Genomic DNA, 27709 nt, shown 5'->3' on the forward strand with positions numbered 1-27709 from the left:
TGCTATTCGGGAGGAACAGACTATGTGGCGACACCGGGTAACCATGTTTCTATTCTGTTTCGACGGCTATAACGGCACAGTACTTCGGACGTACTCATCATAACTTCGCTGTAAAGCTGCACTTAAGACACCATTCACACAAAGGTGCGACTACTGTCAGAGAAAGGAATCTTTCCCGTCCAGTCGGTTGTCTGTGTCGCTCATCGTCTCGCAGTCAACAATGCCATGTAACTTTACTCTTAATCAGCAGGTATGGAAAATTGCTCTGCATTTTCGTGTTTCTTTCTATTGATTTTATGCATTGTTTCGGGAGTAAAATCTATCAGTTAAGGTGTTTTATAACGTCCACAGAAGTACTGTGTACTGGGAATCGAAAATTAAATTAGGTGATACCTAGAAAAATATGTTGTTATCTGCACATGAAAGAACTAAAAAGGCGAACCAACGGACCATTTTTCAGCTGACGAAAGGAACATTATGAGGAACAAGAAGAAGAGGAAGAAGAAGAAGAAGAAGAAGATGATGATAATTACTTGTGTCTAAGGCATATGACATCTTGATCAGTGTAACAGTGTACATGTTTTAATACTAAACAACTATGTGTAAAGTAAGACAAGTAGAAGTCGTTTGCAAAGAGACAGAACACAAAAAGTTTATCTCTTCTCTAAACGCCTGCGCAAGTAATATTATTCGTAGTATCTTTGTGACATTCAACTTTCCTGCGTTGTTTATTCATTAAACAACACGTAACTCGATATATATATATGTGTGTCTCTCATTGAATGAGTCTATCCAATCCACCGAGCGAGTTGTCGCAGTGCTGACACACGGCAATAACATTCCGGAGGACGGTGCTTCGTATACCCTTACGACCAACGACACTCGGATTTTGCTAAATCGCTTAATGCAAACGCTGGAATGGTTCATCAGTATAGCATACTACCTCTTTCCTTCCCAAGTTTGTACTGCGTTTCAAGTGACGTGGGCATCGACGGGACATTCAACCCTACGTTCCCTTCCTTTTTTGTATGTTTCTAGGCTTATGTAATTTTATGTTTATAATTAGCATCAGTCTCTTATAGTTTCAGCTTCGTCAGCTGCCTCCGTTAGCTGGCGTATTTGGCTGCTTGGTTTGTGAAAAATCCTGTGTGTTATACGAACTTCTACGATTTAAGCGTTATATTAAACGCATAGTTGTACTAGAATTGAAACACCTGTGATCTACATGTCTGTTCTTTCGCTGGACAAAGGAATCTACCTACTTAACAGTAAGCTTGTCAAAAGTTAAGGAAAATGCGAAAACATCGGAGCATATCGTGTACATTGATTGTTTCTTTTGCGCAGGACATACAGAAGTTCCTGGACGACAGTCCACACGGCGTGATCTACTTCAGCTTGGGATCGATGGTGCGAGTTGAGACCTTCGACCCGGAGAAGTTCAAAGCGATTGTGGACGCCTTCGCGTCCGTACCCCAACGCGTTCTCTGGAAAGCCGACCCGGCCAACCTCCCGGGACTGCCGCCAAACGTCAGAGCTCAGACGTGGATCCCACAGAACGACGTTCTGAGTAAGGGACATCTCACAGCTAATTTAAGAAGCCTCTGCCTGTAAATGAACTAGCTGCGGTACCCGACTTCGCTCAGGGAGCTGATGCGAGATTGTGTGGTAGTTGCAATAAAAGGATAAACTTTAAATTATAAGAGGTAAAAAAAAATATTGAAAAATTGTTCTAACTGTTTACAGTGCTTGTTCACAAACAACAGTTTTCATTTTGGTATCCGTCATATATATGTACAAATTTTTCGAATTTCCTACTCTCGAGCCGGCTGTCTATAGTTGAGAGAAGGAGTTTTTGAAGCTGCTGCCGCAATATTTTAAAGTTTGTCCTTGCGCTTTGTTAATTGTAAAATTGTATGCTAATTTGATTGAAAATTGCAGTCTTTTAAATTTGAATGGCAGTCCAGTAGACATCAGTTGTATTCTAGTGATAAGTAGTGTGTGTCCTTTATACTTTCCAGTCATCATTTCGGCTTCAGTGATGTTATCCAATAGCTGTTCCATTACATAGTTTTGGTGAGTAGATATTTCTGAGTGGTGTGAGCGGAGATGCAATTTTATGTCGAAGGCAGTGTAATGACAGTCCTGATACTTGCAAAGAGTTTAGAAATTCTGCACGGAAGGTCACACTTTCTTCAACGTTTATTATCGTCTCGATCGATTTGTACATTCTATCTTCAACGGGAATTTTCTTTTCAATATTTATGTTGACATCGTCCACAATATTATTTTTAGTTGCCAAAATTGCCCTTTCAAATAGCCAGTCCGGATAAATTTGGTCGATGAGCTGACCCGACGGCGAGGATAGGCAGAAATACGAAGGCCGTCGTAAACGACTCGAGAATTGATCCTGACACAGCCAAGAGACTAATCACCAAGGTGCCTGTTCCTCCTAGAATCTACGGAGTGCCTAAGCTCCATAAGGAGGTTTATCCGCTGAGGCCCATAGTGAACGGAATGCATTCACCTACTTATTATGTTGCGAATCATCTGGCACCTAAGTTACGCCGTCTTGTGGGACAAACAGACTCCTACGTGAAAGACTCTTCCCACTTCATACAACTGATTAGGGAACAGCGAATAAAGCCATCAGACATTATGGTCAGTTTTGACATCAAGTCTCTCTTCACTAACGTTCCTATAGAGGAGACTATGCGCATTCTACAGGATCGTATCCCACCACATATCTGTGATCTGGTGCGCTTATGCGTGTCATCTACGTACTTCACCCCTGGCGGGGAAAATATTACGAACAGTTAGATGGAGTGGCAATGGGTTGCCCGCTCTCCGCTGTAGCTGCGGACATCTTCATGGAAGCCTTTGAGCAAACGGCCCTAGCTTCTGCTCCGTTACGTCCCAGCTGTTGGCTACGATATGTGGGCGACACATTCGTTATCTGGCCTCACGGTGAAACGGAATTGCGAACTTCCTCCAGTATTTAAGTAGCCTGCACAAAAATATAAAGTTCACACATGAGACTGAAAACAATGTTTCCTTGCCATTTCTGGATGTGGAAGTATACAGAGTTGCCGGAGGTAAACTGGGACACAAAGTGTACCGGAAACCAACGGATACTAATCGGTACCTGCACGCGGAGAGCCACCACCACCCAGCTCAAAAGTATCCTGTCCTGCATACGTTAACTGCCCGAGCCTACCGGATAAGCGATGAAAATAACATCAAACAAGAATTAAAGGAGCTACAACACACGTTTCGTACCAACGTCTATGATGACAAAATCATAGGCAAGGTAGCTAAAACCAAAGCGAGCAGAACACGAGGAGAAGGCAAAGAAGAGAAGCTTCCACTGGTACACTTACCATATTGAAACGTCCCCTTGGAACAATTATACAAGACTGTGCTTAAACTGACATACAATATTTTTAGCGCAACGCAATCTGACTTTCAAAAATCCCTACAAAAGAATGGCCCTGACTAACATTAACCTATACCTTTCACAAATCACTTACCTCATAAAAATCTTCGTTACTCAAGCTACAGCAATACAGCGAGCGCCACTACTGCCAGCTAAATAATAGATTCAAACTACGGAAGGCACTAACTACTAGTAGGCATAGTTAGCAAATGAAAGATTTTAATAGAGAACAAACAATGTATTTACCTTAATAGTCATCAAAAGTCATAATATATACAGCCGGTCGCGGTGGCCGTGCGGTTCTGGCGCTGCAGTCCGGAACCGCGAGGCTGCTACGGTCGCAGGTTCGAATCCTGCCTCGGGCATGGGTGTGTGTCATGTCGTTAGGTTAGTTAGATTTAAGTAGTTCTAAGTTCTAGGGGACTGATGACCATAGATGTTAATTCCCATAGTGCTCAGAGCCATAATATATACAGCAGCTCATGACACCCATTTTTACAAATTTCAAAACTCCGCCATCTCTCTCCCCACATCCACCACTGCTGGCGGCTCACCTCCAACTGCGCAACGCTACGCGCTGTTAACATCCAGCTGCCCAACACTACAATAGCCAACAACAATGCAAACCAGCCACAGACTGCACACAGCACAGACAGTGATTTTCATACAGAGCGCTATGTGGCGTTACCAATAAAAAAACCTATACAGTCTGCTTACAATATGTAAAAGGTGTCAGTGAACGGCTAGGCAATGTCCTCCGCCGACGAGGTATCAAACCGATTTTTCGAAGCAATCACAGGATCCACGAAATGATAGATTCCACCAAGGATATAGTCAACATTCTTAACACTGCAGGTGTTTACGAACTACGGTGTGAGTGCGGAGCTGCCTATATAGGAGAAACATGGAGACCTGTCAGCTTACGAGTAGCAGAACACGAACGCTATGTACGATTACAACAACATAATAAATCGGCGTTAGCGGACCACCACCGTGACTGTGGACAACCTATCAGGTTCCTGGAGGCCCGAGTACTGGCGGAAGAATCGTAGATGCGAGAACGCAAAATACGGGAGGCGATCGAAATTATTAAGCAACCTGACAACATCAACAGAGAAGATGGCTACAAACTCCCGGCGTCCTGGTTGCCGGCCATCCCTGTGCAACGGGCCGCGAGCGGTCGCGGGGCAGAAACTACACGAGACACGGAGGTATCTGCACAAACAGCTGCAGAGCAACTGTCAGTCCACTTCCGCGCACACTAGGAGGAAAACTTGCCGACCAGAAGCCGAACGCTGATTGGCGGACAGCTACCAATCGTTGACGACATGGACATCCACAAATAGCCTCTTTCCTTCCATCTTCCCTTACGTCATGACTAGCCTATCATATTAGAGGACCAATTAAAAGTTTTACGACAGTGACGTCAGACATCGATAGTCTGTAATAAATAGAAGCACCTATCCGATGCAAAACCAGTCGAGCCCTGAGGAAGGCCGTTGCAATTCGGCCGAAACGTCGGTTTTAGTTTATTATTGTTGCTAGTTTTTAGCAATGACGCGGCATAAAACCCAGAAGAATTTTAATCACTATGACACCGGCCGCGGAAGCCTACGTTCTTATACCAATTCAATTCACTGTTTGACTTGGAGGAACGTTCCCATGGAGAACTAATCCTTTACTCTCAAAGAATGCGATCAACATTGTCTTTACTTCACTTAAAACTTCCGGGCTGATAGGCCGTGGTCGAAGTATAAAACACTCTCCTGACGTTTCGTCTCCAACTGCGGGAGACATCCTCGGAGGTAAAGCGGCGAACTGCGAAGAGAACTCGACGAAGCGCTGATTATATAGGCAGTACACAGGGCGCCACAGTCGATCACGTGGCGTCGGCGATGAGATTGTCTCTGGTAATGCCAACATTCTCGATTAAAAGTAATCGATCGTCACGCTTGCGGTGCAACGCTGACATCCAAATTTTATCCAGTTTAACACCTTCGTCTTTCCTGTTAAAATTATTACGATGTTTAGCAATCTCGATAGCCTCTCTATACAAGCGTGCATAATAATGCGCGGTTTTTGATATGACGCTCGTCTCGCTGAATTTTATTTCATGATCACCTTCCTGGTAAACATGTTCCGCTACGGCCGATTTATCCGTGTGACCCAGGCGGCAATTCCTCTTATGTTCAACAAGACGGGTGTTCACACTTCTCTTTGTGGTACCGATGTAAACCTGTCCACAACTACAAGGAATTTTATATACCCCCGGTGTAGCCAAAGGGTCTCGTGCATCTTTTGCCGACCTTAAAAATTCTTTTATTTTTCTGGTGGGTCTGAAAATAGTTTCCACCCCATACTTGCCTAAAACTTTCCCAATGCGGTCTGTGACCTTACTAATGAACGGAAGAAAAACTTTGCCCTTGGACGACTGTTGTTCGTCGTTACTCCTGATTCTCTGCCTAGAGCGAAGTGCTCGATCTATATCCTTGCTAGAATAGCCATTCTTCACGAACGTTGACCGTAGATGTTCAATCTCATCTTTTAAATAAACAGGTTCACAAAGTTTGTACGCCCTGTCTACCAAAGTTTTCATTACAACTCTTTTTTGTCTAGGGTGGTGGTTTGATTCTTTGTGTAGATAACGATCAGTATGTGTGGGCTTTCTATGCACCTTATGGCCCAACGTTCTGTCCCGTCGTTTAATCACAGACACATCCAGGAAGTTCAATTGCCCATTCCTTACATTGTATGAACATTGTCTTTGTTCTCGAAAGTTGTCATTAGACTTCTTTTGAAGCTGGTAATCCAGGACACCGCCGTTCAGTACTTTCACGCCTCGTGTGAGACTCATACTGCCAGAACCAACTTTCATCCCTCACAATAACCTTTGACACAAATGTAGAATCACATCTTGCTCTATCCAGTAGTTCAGCAGAAATTCTTCGTCTTTCGTCTTCCTGTTCGACAGTTAGTGGGTGAGGGATGACTTTTGCATTAAGTTTCACTTTCGCTAAATTTTCGCATCAAATCTTATGACACACGGCACGATTCACATTCAGTTCTTCTGAAACTGGAAATTTGGAAATCTGTAGTAAGTTCCTATGGGACCAAACTGCTGAGGTCATCGGCTTACAGACTACTTAATCTAACTCAAACTAACTTACGCTAATGGCAACACACACACCCATGACCGAGGGAGGACTCCAACTTCCGACGGGGCGAGCCGCGCGAACCGTGTCAAGGTGCGCAGACCGCGCGGCTACCCCGCGGGGCAGTTCTTCTGATATCGCAAGCACAGTTAGATGGCGGTTTTCTTGCAATGACTGCCTTAGACGCTTCACATTTGCGCCGGCCGTGATGGCTGAGCGGTTCTAGGCACTTCAGTCCGGAACCGTGGGACTGCTACGGTCCTGCCTCGGGCATGGATGTGTGTGATGTCCTTAGGTTAGTTAGGTTTAAGTAGTTCTAAGTTCTAGGGGACTGATGACCTCCGATCTTAGGTACCATAGTGCTCAGAGACATTTGAACCATTTGAACCACATTTGCATCGGTATCTGCTCTCGACGGGCGCCTAGCTCTGCGATCGGCTTGCACCGAATCTCTGCCTTCACGAAACCTTTTGTGTCATTGTCAAACACAACGGCTTGAAAGTCCCTCGCCTGCAGACGCTTGCTTCACCACTATCCAGGTTTCACAAGGGGTTTTCCAAAGCTAGAAATGTCCCCTGTGCTGGTAAACTTCTTACGTAATTTTATTTTCAAACAGCTGAGCAGACCTGAACGTACTCAGACATTTCGCTCTTTACTTATTCAGATCAACACTAAACAGACACACAATATTTTTAGCGCAACGCAAAATGACCTTCAATAACCTCTACAAAAGAATGGCCCTCACTAACAATAACCTATAGCTTTCATGAATCACTTACAAAAATCTTCGTTACTCGAACTACTGCAATACAGCGAGCGCCAATACTGCCACCTAAATAAAAGATTCTAACTACTGAAGGCACTAACTACTGATAGGCATACTTAGCAAATGAAAGGCTTTGATAGACAACAAACAATGTATTTACCTTAATAGTGTTCAAAAGTCAATATATATATATATATATATATATATATATATATATATACAGAGTGTTACAAAAAGGTACGGCCAAACTTTCAGGACACATTCCTCACACAAAAAGAAAGAAAATATTTTATGTGGACATGTGTGCGTAAACGTTTACTTTCCATGTTAGAGCTCATTTTATTACTTCTCTTCAAATCACATTAATCATGGAATGGAAAAACACAGCAACAGAACGTACCAGCGTGACTTCAAACACTTTGTTACAGGAAATGTTTAAAATGTCCTCCGTTAGCGAGGATACATGCATCCACCCTCCGTCGCATGGAATCCCTGATGCGCTGATGCAGCCCTGGAGAATGGCGTATTGTATCACAGCCGTCCACAATACGAGCACGAAGAGTATCTACATTTGGTACCGGGGTTGCGTAGACAAGAGCTTTCAAATGCCCCCATAAATGAAAGTCGTAAGGGTTGAGGTCAGGAGAGCGTGGAGGCCATGGAGTTGGTCCGCCTCTACCAATCCATCGGTCACCGAATCTGTTGTTGAGAAGCGTACGAACACTTCGACTGAAATGTGCAGGAGCTCCATCGTGCATGAACCACATGTTGTGTCGTATTTGTAAAGGCACATGTTCTAGCAGCACAGGCAGAGTATCCCGTATGAAATCATAATAACGTGCTCCATTGAGCGTAGGTGGAAGAACATGGGGCCCAATCAAGACATCACCAACAATGCCTGCCCAAACGTTCACAGATGTCAACACAAGCACCGAAATCAACATTACCTTCCTTCAATTGGGTCAACTGGCGGTGAATCGAGGAAGTACAGTACGTACTGACGAAACTAAAATGAGCTCTAACATGGAAATTAAGCGTTTCCGGACACATGTTCACATAACATCTTTTCTTTATTTGTGTGTGAGGAATGTTACCTGAAAGTTCGGCCGTACCTTTTTGCAACACCCTATATGTATATATATATATGTTCCTGACATCCGGTCTTACAAATTTACTGTCTCTGATGGTCACACGTCCAGATCATCCGGTCTCAAAAGTCCGCCATCCCTCTCCCCACATCCACCACTGCTGGCGGATCACCTCCAACTGTACAACGCTACACGCTCCCCAACACTACAACAGCGAATATTCCAACAATGCCATCCAGCCACAGACTGCACACAGCACAGCCAGTGATTTTCATACAGAGCGCTACGTGACGTTACCAACATAAAAACCTAAACAGCCTAGTTACAAGTTTAACGCAGATGTTCACTCTGTGCTCAGATTGAGCATCCACTGTGTCACTGTAAGTAATGCGCCAAGAACCCAAACAGTGTGTTGCTAAGCACAGGTATGCCACCTAGTCAGTTTGTGCGGAAGCATGGCCAAGGTCATTTCGAGGACCTGCACACTCAGGAATAACAAACACATGTCCTGGAACTTTTCTGACAAAGGGAGTATTTAGGGTGCGCTACTGAGACGGAAGAGACGCTTGCACTACTCGCTGCCGTAGCACTTTGCCTGGTACCTTGCGGGCGCCTGCAGAATGCCGCCCTGCCTTGCAGACCACCCCAACGTGCGGCTCTTCATATCGCACGGCGGGCTGCTGGGCGCGCAGGAGGCGGTGGCTGCGGGCGTGCCGACCCTGACGCTGCCGCTGTTCTCGGACCAGTTCGTCAACTCGGCCAGGGCGGTCGCCGCCGGCAGCGGCCTCCAGCTGCTCTACGACGACATCGACGACCGCTCGTTCCGGGAGGCGCTCCAGCGGCTGCTCAGCGACTCCAGGTGAGGCCTGCGGAGAGGTGACCCTAGAATTGTCAACTTAGGATCGCGCTGCAGCTTTAATCTGTTTCCCTTTCCTTCATTTGGGGGTTCCTTCGTCTCCAGTAGAGGAGAGCGTTGAACCTCAAAACACTGTTCAGACTTTCTCGTTAGCCCTGCAGCCGCGTAATAGAATTTTCTACGTCTGTATCTACATCTACTTCAACATGAGTACTCTGCAGGCCACTTTACTGTGTGCGACATGAGAACTAGGTGTACCACTTCCCTCTTTTCTTGTTCCAAATGTATTCGCATTTGCGGATATGGACTATCGTCAGATGTGTAATGGAATGGTGACAGTGATAATTTGTGCCGGACCGTGACACGAACGCGGGATCTCCTTCTTACATGGCAGACGCTCTATCCATTTGTGCCACCGAGGACACGGAGGATAGCGCGACTGCAAGTATTTATCTGTGACACGCCTCCCGCGAAACCCACATTCTCAACGTATTGTCCCGCACTACATTCGTAGAGCCCCCGCCCATTATACTCATTACTCGCGGCGCGTTGCCGATTCCGGTAAAGAGTTCAGGCACTGTTTGTGCATTCACACAGAAGAAGAAGATGGTCAAGTGGCCGGTGAGCCTTAAGTATATATATAGGTTCACATCCTCATTGAAGTGCCCTGCTTAGCCGGCAGGACAGGACAGACAGAATAAATTGTGGAAAGAGGCCAAAATAAGGGGCCATCAGTTACATTCGAACATACAACTTTATTATTTAATCAAACATTATAAGAAAAAACATTACAAAAAATTTTTAAACACACAGCTTTAATCTTTGGGACTTAATTATCGGCTGAAAGCCACTTTAATTTAAAAACGGCTGAAGGCCAATAACTTAAAACGCGAGCATAATCAAGAATTTAAAAGGCAAGCATTATCTTAAAACAGTTTTTCGGTTAGGCTGAAGTAAACAAGTTAAATTCAAATCGGCTGAAGGCCGAAGACTTAAACATACAATTTTTTTAAATGCAAAAGGGCCTACGTGAAACAGTACTTTAAATTAGGCTGAAGGCTTTAAGAGTAAAACAACTCTAATTTAAAACACAAAACCGGCTAGAAGCCATACAAGTATCAACAACAAGAACAAATTTTTTAAAAAGAAGGTATTACATTCAAGAGCGCCCACATGTTCGAGGGTCGGCCTGTAATTCAAGCGCCGGCCGGGGTGGCCGTGCTGTTCTAGGCGCTTCAGTCTGGAACCGCGTGACCGCTACGGTCGCAGGTTCGAATCCTGCCTCGGGCATGGATGTGTATGATGTCCTTAGGTTAGTTAGGTTTAAGTAGTTCTAAGTTCTAGGGGACTGATGACCACAGATGTTAAGTCCCATAGTGCTCAGAGCCATTTGAACCCCTTTTTTTTTTTTTTTTTTTTTTTTTTTTTTTTTTTTTTTTTTTTTTTTTTTTTTTTTTTTTTTTTTTTTTTTTGTAATTCAAGCACGCTAGCTTAAGTGAGTCAGACAGTCGGGCCAACCATTTACGATCCGACAACATTCCAACCGACCGACAGTCAACGGACCCACCGACAAGATAACTTCCACTTCACCCTACCTGGGCACAACAGGGAGTTCAACGGATCAACGTAGAAGATATTGGCGCCCACAACCAATCATAGACGGAGCTGTCAAACTACACACCGTGCTGGACGGCAAAAACACGATGAGGAAACTGCCTGAAATTTACGTCAACGCCCCGGGGCAGGTAACCGGAACGTTATCGGCCACAAGGCAGAAGATTCCGTTGGTTCTCTTCAATTCAAATAAGCAAATTCAGTGAAACTCCACCGGAGGGTGGCTACAACAATTTCCCAACTTGAAAATCACACTGTTGCTCGCTGGAATATCCCAACAGCCGACAACGAACTCCAAATGACACAATGTGAGCAGTAATGACTTGCTGGTGTGTCAAATCAAAACTCAATTTTCGTGTCACCGCGTAGAGACCGCCAGTGGGCCCCGGCCAAACAACGAAACCCCCCCCCCCCCCCGCCGAGAATTCCTCACTGCTCCGCGCCAACCGACCGTCTCCTCATAGCCAGTACGCCGACAACATTTAAAATAACTTGTCAATCAAAATCTCACAAACTACACAGAGTTCCACGAACGCTTGCACGAAGAACCAGACAATGTAAACAGGGACGAATCACGAGTCGGCACACACAGCCAACCCATAAGCGATAGCGGGCCAAATACACGTCGTCCGGCAAGACGACCGACCGACGACCAACCAAAGTCGTCCCCACTCCAATCACGCGCGTCGGCAACCGTCGGGCGAGCCATGACGGTCCGGACCCCACTGCTGCCGCGCCACGACTGAACTTGTGCCGCGTGCCAACTCAAACCGTGCCAGGTCCGAACTAACTCACAACACTCGACGACCGGAAAGTAATAGCAGTCCAGCAAAGATAATACGGCAGGGCTTATATCGATAAGCGCTGCTGGTGCCGCTCTCGGTCAGGCAAGGCAGCAACTCAGTGACCCCAATAATTGAAAATTAACATAACGAGTCGGCGTTACGGTAAAAACAAGATGTAAAAGAAATGGCACGAACACGAGCCACGCACGACTAACTCATAATCGATAAATTAGGTACTGCCGTAGACACCAGGAACCACTAGGCTCGAGGTTGTGTTTTGCAATTGTGTATTTTTTACGTCATCAGTGGCGTTCATTTCTATTTCTAGTATCGGTAGTGTAGGTCGAGAAGTTCTACCTAATCCCGTACTTTCTTTCGTTCAGATGTCAGGTTCTTCAAATGTTACGATGTTACAGTACCTGTATTATTCAGAATTACGATGCATGTATGTCCGAAAGAACCGGCACTACGGTGAGCACAGCCGTTATGGTTCAAATGGCTCTGAGCACTTAACTTCTGAGGTAATCAGTGCCCTAGAACTTACAACTACTTAAACATAACTAACCTTAGGACATCAAACACAGCCATGCCCGAGGCAGGATTCGAACCTGCGACCTAGCAGTCGCGCGGTTCCAGACTGTAGCGCCCAGAACCACTCGGCCACCCCGGCCGGCGCACAGCCGTTATGTCTTCAAATGTTCTGCTATTAAGTTACCATAACATTAATACTTGTCAAAAGTACACTCCTGGAAATTGAAATAAGAACACCGTGAATTCATTGTCCCAGGAAGGGGAAACTTTATTGACACATTCCTGGGGTCAGATACATCACATGATCACACTGACAGAACCGCAGGCACATAGACACAGGCAACAGAGCATGCACAATGTCGGCACTAGTACAGTGTATATCCACCTTTCGCAGCAATGCAGGCTGCTATTCTCCCATGGAGACGATCGTAGAGATGCTGGATGTAGTCCTGTGGAACGGCTTGCCATGCCATTTCCACCTGGCGCCTCAGTTGGACCAGCGTTCGTGCTGGACGTGCAGACCGCGTGAGACGACGCTTCAACCAGTCCCAAACATGCTCAATGGGGGACAGATCCGGAGATCTTGCTGGCCAGGGTAGTTGACTTACACCTTCTAGAGCACGTTGGGTGGCACGGGATGCATGCGGACGTGCATTGTCCTGTTGGAACAGCAAGTTCCCTTGCCGGTCTAGGAATGGTAGAACGATGGGTTCGATGACGGTTTGGATGTACCGTGCACTATTCAGTGTCCCGTCGACGATCACCAGTGGTGTACGGCCAGTGTAGGAGATCGCTCCCCACACCATGATGCCGGGTGTTGGCCCTGTGTGCCTCGGTCGTATGCAGTCCTGATTGTGGCGCTCACCTGCACGGCGCCAAACACGCATACGACCATCATTGGCACCAAGGCAGAAGCGACTCCATCGCTGAAGACGACACGTCTCCATTCGTCCCTCCATTCACGCCTGTCGCGACACCAGTGGAGGCGGGCTGCACGATGTTGGGGCGTGAGCGGAAGACAGCCTAACGGTGTGCGGGACCGTAGCCCAGCTTCATGGAGACGGTTGCGAATGGTCCTCGCCGATACCCCAGGAGCAACAGTGTGCCTAATTTGCTGGGAAGTGGCGGTGCGGTCCTCTACGGCACTGCGTAGGATCCTACGGTCTTGGCGTGCATCCGTGCGTCGCTGCGGTCCGGTCCCAGGTCGACGGGCACGTCCACCTTCCGCCGACCACTGGTGACAACATCGATGTACTGTGGAGACCTCACGCCCCACGTGTTGAGCAATTCGGCGGTACGTCCACCCGGCCTCCCGCATGCCCACTATACGCCCTCGCTCAAAGTCCGTCAACTGCACATACGGTTCACGTCCACGCTGTCGCGGCATGCTACCAGTGTTAAAGACTGCGATGGAGCTCCGTATGCCACGGCAAACTGGCTGACACTGACGGCGGCGGTGCACAAATGATGCGCAGCTAGCGCCATTCGACGGCCAACACCGCGGTTCCTGGTGTGTCCGCTGTGCCGTGCGTGTGATCATTGCTTGTACAGCCCTCTCGCAGTGCCCGGAGCAAGTATGGTGGGTCTGACACACCGGTGTCAATGTGTTCTTTTTTCCATTTCCAGGAGTGTATTCATATACAATTTTTCATAGGTTTATAGGTTGTTTCTTCCTGCTTCGAGACACTCTTCGCGCTAACATGTTCGAGGACTAATACTTGACGCTCATGGCACCACGCTTCAAATTTTTATTCGCGTAATCCTTAAGCAGCATGCTATATGACTGTAAGCATCTACAAACTTAAGCGAGCTTTCTTTGGAGTCAACGGACATTATTGCACAGAAACCGTTTTAAAGCAACACACTACACTGCACCTCGAAACACACGTGGGCGCCAGCTCTCTGACGTCTGGAACACAGCGCAGGAGATTCTCACCGAACCTCCCCGCAAAGCAATGAGCTTTTACGCACGGCCTCCATTTTGAGGAAATGAGACGTGCACAAATGCGCATAAATAGTTGCGCTTATGGAAATGTTGATGCGCGCCAAACTGAACAGGAAAAAAAAGACATCGCGTGAACGCTCCTTTACTACATTTTTTTATATTACTCCTAATTTCAATGAATCTGATATTTTCCAAAACAGTTGCTGTTGTTATGAAAATCTGATGATGTCTCGATGGTGCACCAATGTACAGTAACTGGACTCAGCCGGTGCTCGGGTGTGATTCAGGCCATGTCTTCACTTACTATTGGGATTTATTTATTTATTTTTCAATAGATGAACGCGTGGTGAGCGCCAATGTGTGATTGCACATTACGATTTTCATTGATGATGATGGGAGATCAATAACGTATAGAGTATGACTAGAATACATCCATTGAGCAAGCAAGAAAGACAACAAAAAAGAAATTTGGGAAGACAAAGTTCAGGGAGAAGATACGCCGGCCGGGGTGGCCGAGCGGTTCTAGGCGCTACAGTCTGGACCCGCGCGACCGCAACGGTAGCAGGTTCGAATCCTGCCTCGGGCATGGATGTGTGTGATGTCCTTAGGTTAGTTAGGTTTAAGTAGTTCTAAGTTCTAGGGGACTGATGACCTTAGAAGTTAAGTCCCATAGTGCTCAGAGCCATTTGAACCATTTTGGAGAAGAAATAAAAACTTCTATGTTTGCCTGTTAAATTGCAGTTCTGCCACAGACGGTAAACGAGTTTGAAGAGGGATGAAGGGTGTGAACACCGTGTTAGAAACAGGTTATTAGATGAACATCAAGGAATGGAAATCAAGGTTAGTGGAATAAAATTTGGCGATACTAAGAGAATTAGATTAGCAAACGAGACAGTATGAAATGGTTCAAATAGCTCTGAGCACTATTGGACTTAACATCTATGGTCATCAGTCCCCTAGAACTTAGAACTACTTAAACCTAACTAACCTAAGGACAGCACACAACACCCAGCCATCACGAGGCAGAGAAAATCCCTGACCCCGCCGGGAATCGACAGTATGACTAGTCGATGAGTTTTGCTATTTAGGCATCAAAATAACTGACAGTCGCTGAAGTAGACAGGATATAAAATGTGCACTGGCACCAACATGGAAAGCATTAATGAAAAAGGGAAAACTTTTAGCATCTAAATATAGCCTCCGGGTGTTGGTGGATGTAACTGCAGCGGATTGACGAAGGTTCAAATGGTTCAAATGGCTCTGAGCACTATGGGACTCAACATCTTAGGTCATAAGTCCCCGAGAACCTACAACTACTTAAACCTAACTAACCTAAGGACATCACACACACCCATGCCAGAGGCAGGATTCGAACCTGCGACCGTAGCAGTGCCGCGGTTCCGGACTGCAGCGCCAGAACCGCTAGACCACCACGGCCGGCGATTGACGAAGAAGCATCGACTAAACTGTTCGCTAGCAGATCACTGACCTGCGGTTTTTCTGTCCCAGGCATCAGACGTTGTTCCTTACAGCATGTATTTCACTTCCTAATAAGGAACTGATTTACGGAAGGGTCAATAGGGAAGCTACAGAAAATGGAAGTCGGGATAATCTGGACGAACATACATTCGAAAATGAACAAATAAATGAGAGTTAGTGCTGTCTAAAGTTTCCATAAATTATCACTCTCGGAATGTAGCCGCTGGCGAGAAAAAGACTTGCTGTAGAACAAGTTGAAAGCACGCAAATTCACACAATAAAACCGTCTTCAGAAGTAAGCGTTGTAGACACATGGTTGTTTTCGTATGGAAGTTTGGTTCTTACCGTGAGCCGTGCTCGGATAGCCTAATGGCAAGGCGACCGCTCTCGATTAGCGGGAAATCCTGCTTCGAGTCTCGGTCCTGCATAAATTTTCATTGGCGTCTTTCCATTATACAACTAATGGTTTTCCATATTCGCAATTGCGAATGGGTTTCATGTACTTCCGATTTGCGGCGCTGCAGAAGAACGTTCAAAATTAGATGGTGACCACCGAATACGAAATGACGTGGCACAGAACAAACATTTATAGCACATTTTGACAAAAAGAAGGGATAGGCTGTTAGGACAGATTTTCAGGCGTCAAGAAACGGTCAATTTGAAAATGGAAGTAAGTGTGTGAGGGTAAGAATTATAGACGGAGTCCCAGCTTGAACGCAGTAAACAGGTTGAAGTAAACATAGGATGCGCTAGTCATGCACAGATGTAGAGGTTTGCACAGGACAGACTACCATCGAGATCTGCATCAACAGCACAACAGCAACATCAACAACAACATGAAGGGGCATGGGGTGCGCACACTGTGTTCCCGGCCGTTGCTGGTATGTAGGCTTTCAGTAGATCCTCAGTTGCAGCTTCGAGGCTGAGTGTACCCCATCAGAGGACAGTGCTTGGTAGTGCCGGGAGCTGAACACGGGTGCGTCGCATGGCAGTCAGATGCGCCGACCGCCGAGCTACTGCCCGGATCTATGGGGGGAGGGGAGGGAGAGGGGCAGACCGGGGCATCTGCCCCGTACGGCACAATTTCATGGGGCGCCAAATTCATATCCTTGAAGAAAAAATCTTGTTTCACGAAGTACCTAGCATCCAGCGCAATTGGTCTATCGATTGTTCATCTGCTGTTGAAACGCATCCCTGTTGGTGTTTGAATATTTTTTAATACATTATAAGTTGATTACAGGACGAATTATTAGTTTATATTGTCACGTAGAAGAAGGTGTAATTAGATGAATGACGAAAACTAACTTCACTTAACGAAGGTTTATTCAGCACTTGCACATAGAAGAATGCGAACTCCCTCCGGCCAGAACACATACGCTATATATACAGTTACAGAACATTCCAGTACAATGATTCTCAAATTTGTGTATACTTCTAGAATGTCCTCGAACCGAATATAGAAATTAAGATTTTACAGTTCAGGTGAGTTTTGAACTCACGACCCTCCATGCAACAGTCCAGTATCACATCCACTACACCACAGTGACTGTGCTACTCAGCTTATTCTGCGACATTGCTCCCTTCTTAAGAGAACAGCGTCTCGGTGTTACGTCGTCCTAGTCCGGGAACGAGTCATCGGTCCTGCATACTCCGACTCCTGATGACTGATCTTCTTAGAAATTCCTTTGCTGCTACGCTCTTCGTCACCTTACCGCTTGTTGCTTGTCGATGGGAGGACTCTGACGGATTTGACGTCCATTGGATCCCACGGCTGGCCCACAACAGTGGTGCCCATCTACTGCTGCAGTCTCAAGCTGTGTATTTGAAGCCAGTACAGCCTGGAGCTGAGAGCGAAGTGTCACCAACTCTGCTCGCATCCGAGCACTACAATCACAGTCCCTATCCGTACTAAAGCTCGTGGAAAACTAAACTACCCAGATAATCGGACTATCGGCACTGTGCCTAGTCAATTAGTTTAATATGCAGAGATTCAAAAACCTAACTACTGAAGTACTCAGGCGAAATTATATAATTCTCCCCTGATTAGGAACGTCAAAAAATCGATTTATTTTCCGACGCAAACGAAAACGCGAGAACTGTGGGTATTAGATATTAAATTAACACGCAGAAACTCAAGAAAGTAAACTACTAAAGCACAGATATGATATTATAAAATTCGATTATGATTAGGAACTCGTAAAAGTCACAAGAAAGGTTACTTCCCTGTTGCTGCGTGCGTCTCGGCCGGCTGTTGCTGCCTGACTGGCTGACTCAAAGAATCCTACACGATAACTGACTAAGACAGTCCAAGGATGGGTTTCCTTAATCTCCGCAAAACTCAGATGCAAAAACACGGACAGATACACTGTACGCCTCTTATACCATCCTCTACGGACTCACGGATTAAACTGAAATATTTCAGGAGTCTCAGTAAAAGTGAGGGGTTCTTACAAAAGTTACAAGATAAGGAGAGTATATAAGTGGAGTAGAGGCGAATGGGGAATTATTCTAGTGACGGTACGGACAGCAAGTGGGCATACCCAAAGTGACGTAAGGCTGATTGTTGTGGCCCAGCGCCTGGGTACAGGCATGTCGGAGATGGCGAAGGTGATCTGCTGTTCGTGTACTACTGTCGTGAGATTCTGTGGAATGTGGCTGTACGAGTATGTGACAAAGTGCTGAATGTCCTCACGTCAGCACCGAACTTGGAGGGCGGGGGCTTGAAGTAGAGAATGGTATGCTGCGATCTGTGAGAAGTACGGCGACCCATCACAATGGTGGTGCAGGCAAATGTGTTTCTCAGAACGCCGTCCAGAGCACATTGTTGGACATGGGGTTCCACAGCAGGCGAACCTCAAGTATTCCCATGATGAGTAGGTGACATCGGCAATTACCATTTCAGCGGGCACGCAATCATCGACATTGAAATGTGGATCAACGGAAATGTGTCGCCTGATGGAATGAATGGCGTTTTTGTTACACCAGGTAGATATTGGTGTCTGGGTATGTTACGATGCAGGTGAATGACTGCTCGAAACATCCACTACGCCGCGGCCGTTCACCCTACGTGGCAGTATTGTGCTGTGTGGGACATTCTCTTGGGCTTGCATGGGGAATGTGGCGCAGATCGAAGGAACGCCGTTTAAATATCTGGCCGTAACATTGCAAAGTGATATGAAATGGAACGATTATGTGAGGATTGTGGTAGGAGAGGCGAATGGTCGATATAGGTTTATTAGGAGAATTTCAGGGAAGTGTGGTTCGTCTGTAAGGACCATATATAGGACGCTAGTGCGATATATTGTTGACTACTGATCGAGTGTTTGAAATCAATACCAGGTCGGATTAAAGGAGGTGGGCTGCTAGATTTCTTACCAATAGGTTCGAACAACATACAAGTGTAATGGAGATGCTTCGGGAACTGAAAGAGGAAACCCTGGAGGGAAGTTGGCGTTCTTTTCGAGGAACGCTATTGATAAGAGAACCAGCGGTTGAAGCTGCATGCACAGCGATGCTATTCTCGCCAACATAGATTTTCCGTAAGGACCACGAAGATAAGCTACCAGAAGAGATCATACGGAGCTATACAGACAGTCGTTTCTCACAATCTCTCTCTCTCTCTCTCTCTCTCTCTCTCTCTCTCTCTCTCTCTCTCTCTCTCTCTCTGTCTACTTATGGAACAGGAAAGCAAGCGTCTAGTAGTGGTACAGGATAACCTCAGCGATGCACCGAACTGCGGCTTGGCTAGTATGTATATAAATATATGAAACATGACAAACATTGTTGGGGACCAGGTTGGTGCCTCCAAGATTGACGTATTCCCCGAAGGCAGCTACCTCTTGCAACTGGATAATTGTTCATGCCGCAAGGCGACAATCATCATACAGTGATTTGACTTTTTCTTGTGGCAGTTTACTAATGCACAGCGCCACCGGTTCAGATCCGGTCCAACTGCCTCGGTGGACAAGTGAGTGGAGACTCAAAGCAACGGCTGAATAGCAGCCCAGCTTAGCATGTTGAAGGTGTGGCGGTGGAACTTTAAGTTCCGTGCCACCCTCCGACAGTGGAAGTACAGAAAAGTGGTGCAGTTATGCGCCAACTCTATGGTCAAAGCAAAAAGTGGCTGGACGAGAACAGCCCACTGCTAATGACTGTACGAAAACGGACAGAAAAACGTGGTCGTATTGAGTGGTTTGACGAGCATGATGATGAAGAAGTCTCGTTCATTTTTGGCCACCAAATTCGCCCAGTGATCTCTATACAACCTGGATGTGGAAGTCTGGTCTCTGAATACAGAACTGCAGCGTGTCTGCAAATACACGTGCTATGCATCGTCCGCTATATTGTAGTTCGGCAAACAAATTTCCATCGGTCTGCATGTGGCAAAGAATTGCACACTGATTTATTGTTTTGAACTTTATGTCAACATATGAAGTAATAGGCTTATGAGGGAGAGGAATGGAAAAGTATTTTCTTTTCTGTTCTAGTGACATTTCCTAGAAGCCATGTTGTAGTTGGGCAAGAAACGAAATATGAGCATTTATGGCTGTCACGATAGAATGGGTGAAGTTCAACATCCAGGTAGCATAGAGATCACTGAATTTGCCTATCTGCACCTGATGGAACACGTCTGAAACTCTGTCATCTGACAGCTCCGCGGACGCGAAACCACCGGCCAGCTGACTACGGGAACTGCGTTATCTGTGCGTGGGCAGCCGGTGGCACATACCTCCCGAAACCAACCGAGGAGTTTTCAAATATATTACACGCAAATCGCTCCAGTATTGCGCACTTGAGGTCCGCCTCCGCGGACCTCGCCTGGTACCAGTACCTGCTCATGTATGTCACCGCCTTCCTGCTGGCTGCGTCGTGCTCAGCTGTACAAGTGCTGTATAAGTGCTGTATCGCATCAGCAGATCTGTGTGCGACTTGTCCGCCACGGTAACTCGACAGCTTATATACACTATTGGCCAATAAAATTGCTACTACACCGATAAGAAATTCAGATGATTAACTGGTATTCATTGAGCAAAGATATTAGACTACGACTGACATGTGATTACATTTTCAAGCAATTTGGGTGCATAGATCCTGAGAAACCAGTACCCAGAACAACCACCTCTGGCCGTAATAACAGCCTTGATACGCCTGGGAATTGAGTCAAACAGAGCTTGGATGGCGTGTACAGGTACAGCTGCCCATTCAGCTTCAAGACGATACCACAGTTCATCAAGAGTAGTGACTGGCGTATTGTGTCGAGCCAGTTGCTCGGCCACCATGACCAGACGTTTTCGATTGGTGAGAGATGTGGAGGATGTGCTGGCCAGGGCAGCAGTCGAACATTTTCTGTATCCAAAAAGGCCCATACAGGACCTGCATGATGCAGTCGTGCATTATCGTGCTGAAATGTAGGGTTTCGCAGGGATCGAATGAAGGGTAGAGCCACGGGTCGTAACACATATGAAATGTAACGTCCACTGTTCAAAGTGCCGTCAGTGCGAACAAGAGGTGACAGAGACGTGTAACCAATGGCACCCCATACCATCACGTCGGATGATAACGCCAGTATGGCGATGACGAATACACGCTTCCAATGTGCGTTCACCGCGATGTCGCCAAACACGGATGCGACCATCATGATGCTGTAAACAGAACCTGGATTCATCCGAAAAAATTCGTGCACCCAGGTTCGTCGTTGAGTACACCATCGCAGGTGCTCCTGTCTGTGATGCAGCGCGAAGGGTAACCTCAGCTATGGTCTCCGAGCTGATAGTCCATGCTGCTGCAAACATCGTCAAACTGTTCGTGCAGATGGTTGTTGTCTTGCAAACGTGCCCATCTGTTGACTCAGGGATCGAGACGTGGCTGCACGATCCGTTGCAGCCATGCGGATAAGATGCCTGTCATCTCGACTGCTAGTGATACGAGGCCGTTGGGATCCAGCACGGCGCTCTGTATTACCCTCCTGAACCCACCGATTCCATGCAATGCAGCAATGTTGCGATACGATAAACCTCAATCGCAATAGGCTACAATCCGACGTCATCAAAGTCGGAAACGAGATGGTACGTATTTCTCCTCCTTACAAGAGGCACCACAACAACGTTTCCCCAGGTAACGCCTGTCAACTGCTGTTTGTGTATGAGGAATCGGTTGGAAACTTTCGTCATGTCAGCACGTTGTAGGTGTCGCCACCGACGCCAACCTTGTGTGAATGCTCTGAAAAGCTAATCATTTGCATATCACAGCATCTTCTTCCTGTCGGTTAAATTTCGCGTCTGTAGCACGTCATCTTCGTGGTGTAGCAATTTCAATGGCCAGTAGTGTACAATGTGTTAAAGCATTAGTGGACCCAGAACTGTGTGCTATCTATCCATCTCTTTCTCTCTCAATCTACAGCACCGCAGTGATATTCACCTCTGTCCGCTGTTTGTTGATACTATCTGTTTCATACCTTCTAAATGTGAAAAGTAGCATTATTGAGAGTGACCTGTAATTTCGTGATATTCCAACTTATACAAAAGAAGTATAACGGAGACGATAGGCTGTTTCCTGTATGGGGCTCAGGTCGTTGTTTCTGTTGCAGGTTCCGCGAACGCGCCAAACACCGGTCGCAGCTGTTCCGGGACCGTCCCCGACCGCCGCTGGAGGAGGCGGTCTACTGGGTGGAGTACGTCATCAGGCACCGGGGGGCGCCGCACCTGAGGTCCGCCGCCATGGACCTGGCCTGGTACCAGTACCTGCTCATAGATGTCGCCGCCTTCGTGCTGGCTGCGTCGTGCTGCGTCATATCAGCTCTCTACCTCTTCTCGAAACTAGTGCTGCGGGTCTTATTTCGAGGACAGGAGGAAAACGTCAAATTAAAACTGACATAATAAGTACCTCGAGAACTTCACAGGTTACCGCCTTTTCGAAACAACTTCGGTGTCGATCGTAAAAGGCCTGGTCCCGGCACAGTGAATAACCGTAGTTCCTGTTGCGAAACTTCTGTGAACTTATATATAGTAGAGGAACAATTGCGTGAACGCAGTCGATCCTGAAGAATGTCTGATGGTGTGATTGGGGATGTGTCTAAAGAATGCTTTGCATTCCTTCGTGTGAAGTTTCGCAAATACACATAAACAGATTTCACTAGTTATCCAGCGTATCATCTCGTTTTAAATGCGTGGGAAATATATTTTTCCCAGTTGACAATTCCTCTGCCTGCTACTGGGACGTTTGACTCTGCAATAGGCCGCATAACGGATCGCTCTGTTCATTTCAACAGAGGATTAACAGTGAAAAACAAATAAAAATGTTATAAATAATCCTAATACAGTGGTCGCTATCCATCGCAACAGCTGCGATCGGTAGCGATATAGGCACACTTTACATATAGAGCGAGTCATAGATTTCAGTCTGTAGACACATGACACACACACCACACATACACACACACACACACACACACACACACACACACACAGATATATATATATATATATATATATATATATATATATATATATACACTGCTGGCCACCGTAAATGCAACACCAAGAAAGACAAGAGGTAGCACAATAAAATTTATTTTGTAGATAACATGTTGACCAAGTATCAAATGATTACGTTTACAGACGTCTGTGGCATGTGGTTCCTGCCAGAATCAGTAGCCAGAGTAGCCGCCATTGTTGGAGATCACCGCTGCCACACGTCTCGGCATTGAGTCAAAGAGACGTTGGATGTGTTCCTGGGGTACAGCAGCCCAAGCAGCTTCCACACGTTGCCAAAGATCACCTGGTGTGGCAGCTGGGGATGTAATTTGGGTCACTCGTTGGGCAACCATGGACCACATGTTTTCTATCGGCGAAAGATCCGGAGAGTGAGCCGGCCAGGGAAGCAATTCCATCTGGTTATTGACGAAGAACCTTTGGACAATGCGTGCCACGTGTGGTCGCGCATTATCCTGTTGAAATATGGCTGTGGCCGAGCCCTGAAGGTAAGGAAGGACAACTGGCTCCAGCAACTCGGATATGTAGCGCCGGCTATTTAAAGTACCAGCAATGCGTACTAGAGGCGTGCGAGAGTAATATCCAGTACCGCCCCATACCATAATACCCGGTGCAAGACCAGTGTGGCGGTGCATAATGCAGCTGTCCAGCATCCTCTCTCCACGATGTCTCCACACTCGAATCCGACCATCGTGGTGCTGCAGACAGAAGCGTGCCTCGTCAGTAAAGACAACGTCATTCCATTCTGCCGTCCACATCCGTCTGTCATCACACCATTGGCGACGGAGACGTCTGTGATTCTGCGTCAATGGTAGACGAAGCAATGGACGTCATGCGGACAGACCACTCTGCTGTAAACGGCGTCGAATGGTACGCGCAGACACTGGATGATGCGTTACAGACGCAGTGTGCTGTGCTATGATTCGGGATGTCACTGAGCGATCCGTCGCTGCCATGCGCACAATTTGCCTATCAGCACCGTGGTGCACCGAGGTGAATGCGATCGACCACGTCGGTCCGTCGTACCATCCTGCATCCAACGGTCACATATCCGCATTACAGTTGTTTGGTTTCGTCCAACACGACTAGCGATTTCTCTGTATGATAATCCACAATCTCGGTAAGCCACTATCCTTCCTCTGTCGAACTCGGATACTTCATCAAAAGATGTTCGCTGTTGTCTACGAGGCATAACTGATCGTCTTGTGAAACAACCACAAGGTAAACACACGTGCCGAACGTACACTCGTCGAAATCGCCAAGCCTTAAATGGCGCTATGAGGTGGCGCCACAGGCGCGCGTGATGTGCGGATGCTTGATTCGGATGCTTCCTTCAGGGTGTTGCATTTACGGTGGCCAGCAGTGTATATATATATATTCTGAGACATATTGTCTAAGCGCTGAATATAGTTCCCATACCTCTGTTCCAACTTTTCCGGCAGGTTTCGCACGATTGTAACACAAACGATGGAACATACAATCCCATCCTTCCAAATGTTTCCGGTACGGAGTCCGTCTGCCCATTGCTCCACTACCATCTCGCCTGAGAAGACTCTGAGTCTGCAATGGACTCAGCATCGAACCGCACACTGTGTACTTAGGGATAGAAAATGAAGAGTGACGAGAAAAAGACAACAAAAGTAAAAAAAAAAATGTTTATTTTTGGTGCAGAAATCTTCCACAAAGGTAATTATTTCCAAAAGTTCCATAGTTTTTGGATTTACAGTTAATCAATCTTTTACATTCCCTAAAAACGAAGATCATTGTTCGTGCGTTGGTGTACAGATCTGAATACAGTATTAGAGCCTCTCTCTTTTCTTCATGGTCTCCCTGAAGCATTAGACTAATCGGTCCTTTGCGACTTCTTGATTCAGTCATCTTCTGTTGAGTCTACCAACGTTCATTCTTCCTCTAGAAATGTATTGCAGCAGTTGTTTTGCACCACTTCCATCCTTCATTCCCTCTATATGTTCTTCCATTCCTTAATCCTTTCATTTAAATTGTAAATTGTTACATTTCTCCAGATGATCTCATTTTTTCATTCGCCTCGTCTTGTTACTGCCTGGACTGTTGTCAACAATCTCATGTCGGCTGCTTGGAGTCGGCTAATGTTTGCTAGAGTGCATAGTCCAGTTTTCACTTTCATACAATCCACAGTAAATTGCAATAACTTTATAAAATTTTAGCATGGTGTCCTTTCGTACTTTTGAGAGCACCATACATCACATTAAATCTGTAATTTTTTTTTTCATTATCCACTTTGCCGAACTATAGTATGTCACAGCCCAAGAATCTGAAGATCTTAACTTGCCAAATAATTCTTTTTAACATCAGTTTGCATCTTAAACGTTGTGAGCTTTGGAATGCCGTAGACTTCGTTTTATCTCTCGATATGTTTCAATTACGTTTCATTGCAATTTTAAACAGTTCACAAAGTGCTCTCTGTAATAATAAACTGAACGAATTTGTAGCATTGCTGTAATATTTGTATACACAGCAAATTAAAAGCATTTAACCACAAAAGGACATTACTTCAGTGCATGTTTAAATCAGAGTGGAATGACGCACAAAGCTTGTACAATACAAATTTGTAGTCATTTATGCTCAAAGTTTAATTCTCAAGATAAACGTTGTGAATCTGTATAAGGAGTGGCTAAGCCGTTGTGTGAAAACGAAAAAGGTAACAGGTAGTTAAATAAGACAAAAAATGTTCATTTTCAGAAGTGAAAATGCTGTTCAGTCCATGTGAGGAACGAACAGCAAATGGAAGGCTCAGGATGTGTGTACTGAGTTGAGTGAGTAGATGTACACTCGAAAATGTCTTACAGTAATTACTCTATACAGTCTTCCTGCTTATTATACACTGTTAATCAGTCGCTTTCAGACTTAACACCACGTGTCATTCTGATGTGAGACCCATTCTCAGATGCAGCTACCCAGTAGCTGTGTACCTGCAACGCGTGAATGAAACTCGTATCTTATGTCATTGTGGGTGCCAAAAACTCTGTGGTTGTTCTCACCCACCTGAAGCTGTAACAAAAGTATCGCTGGCAGCAGTTCATGTGAGCAAATGAGCATCAGACTATACGATGAGCTAAGAATTAATAGGATGAACCACGCTGACGAAATATCTGGTAAATTAAGTGAAATTTTTCTGTACATTTCCACTTCTTGAGCCCACTGAAAGCTGCTTCAGTAATTTGCTGTGATAATAATACGAAATTTTAAACAAAAGTGAATGTGGTCAAAGAACGTATAAAAGGTTCCAACTTGGGTACAAGTATGTCAGCCATTTGATGCTCTCATCTTGGAAATGATATTAAAACTATGTAGTGAAATACTGAAAGCCAATCATTAGGTCAAAATTGTAGTATCAAATCTGTAAGCTAAATTTGTAGTTCAACATTCATCTCAGCGTATCAGACATTTTTAATTCCAGGGCTTTGTTATCCACTTCAGATGAGATTCCATATATGTGAAATACTGGATTTAAGAAATATATAGAGCGTTCTAAAACAAGTACTTGGTATGTCAAATATGAAATGCAATGTCTACAGCTTCAGAAAACAATAGTGAACATGTGATACAATTCTATTTAATGTTGTATACTCTCCTCAACATAAAAATAATTTTCTCAGTTTGCTCTTCAGAGCTGATTATGTAGAAACATACAAGTTATGGTTGTATAATTCCAGCAAAGAAATTAAAAACTATAATAATTACAACTTCCTGGTTAATTGAAACTGTCTGCTTGATTTTATCTCAGACCTGAATCCTACCTCTCAAAGAGAATGCTGAACTATGTTTCATTGGATTTAGTAGTCCATTGTCATATAATACAAATGTTGATACATTGTTAAACCATTATCAACACATCCTTGAGATTTTTTTTTCAAATAAATAAGGAGTTAAAAAATGGAAAATGCTGTATACATTCCTTTGTCAGAAAAGGCATATATTTAGTTTAAATAATATTAATAAATTATTTTCATTATGTGTATGAGAGTAAATATCAATGAACTTATTAGGCATCATAAGTAAACTATAAAATAGAGATAATTCTTTAAATGTGCACATTTTTATTACATCACTTATCTTTTGTATTTGCTATTCTTTTTGTGTACCCTTGACTCTTGTGTAGATACTGGATGACCGTAATATGAATTTCCAAGTAACTATAGTGTGGCGGTGGGTATACGAAAACAACATGTAACATGATAGTATGGTAATGATAAATAACAACTGTGTAACTGTAAATAGTTAAATAGACTAAATATGCACCAGGAAACACATGACTCGTATCAAACCGCGCAGAATCAAACAATTATCGTTTATTTCATTGACTACAGATGATACTTAATATTAGTAGCTACAACATGTTTGGTTAAAAACAAAATATTCTGTTGCAGAAGATTAATAATATTTACTATTGTGCACATTGGGAACATAACTGAAACACCAAAATAATGGCTGCAAATATTAAGAGTGTCAACAAATTAATTAATAAATTAACTTAATTTCTTTCAAACAAAAGATTTCTTTGTGCTGTGTTGATGTATCATTGAACTGA

At 45.2% G+C, this 27709-nt stretch overlaps 1 protein-coding gene across 1 annotated transcript in view; it reads left to right on the forward strand.

Annotated features, from left to right (window-relative positions):
* LOC126088615 (UDP-glucosyltransferase 2-like) overlaps nt 1-23064 on the forward strand; it is a 143011-nt gene extending 119947 nt beyond the window's left edge. The window contains exons 5-7 of the mRNA XM_049906844.1: nt 1345-1567; nt 9079-9298; nt 22236-23064. Coding sequence (XP_049762801.1) covers nt 1345-1567; nt 9079-9298; nt 22236-22524 — 732 coding nt within the window. The 3' untranslated portion in view covers nt 22525-23064. The remainder of the gene's footprint in view (nt 1-1344; nt 1568-9078; nt 9299-22235) is intronic.
* The last annotated feature ends 4645 nt before the right edge of the window (nt 23065-27709 follow it).

Source organism: Schistocerca cancellata, chromosome 6 (assembly GCF_023864275.1).
Source record: "Schistocerca cancellata isolate TAMUIC-IGC-003103 chromosome 6, iqSchCanc2.1, whole genome shotgun sequence".
Taxonomy (NCBI): domain Eukaryota; kingdom Metazoa; phylum Arthropoda; class Insecta; order Orthoptera; family Acrididae; genus Schistocerca; species Schistocerca cancellata.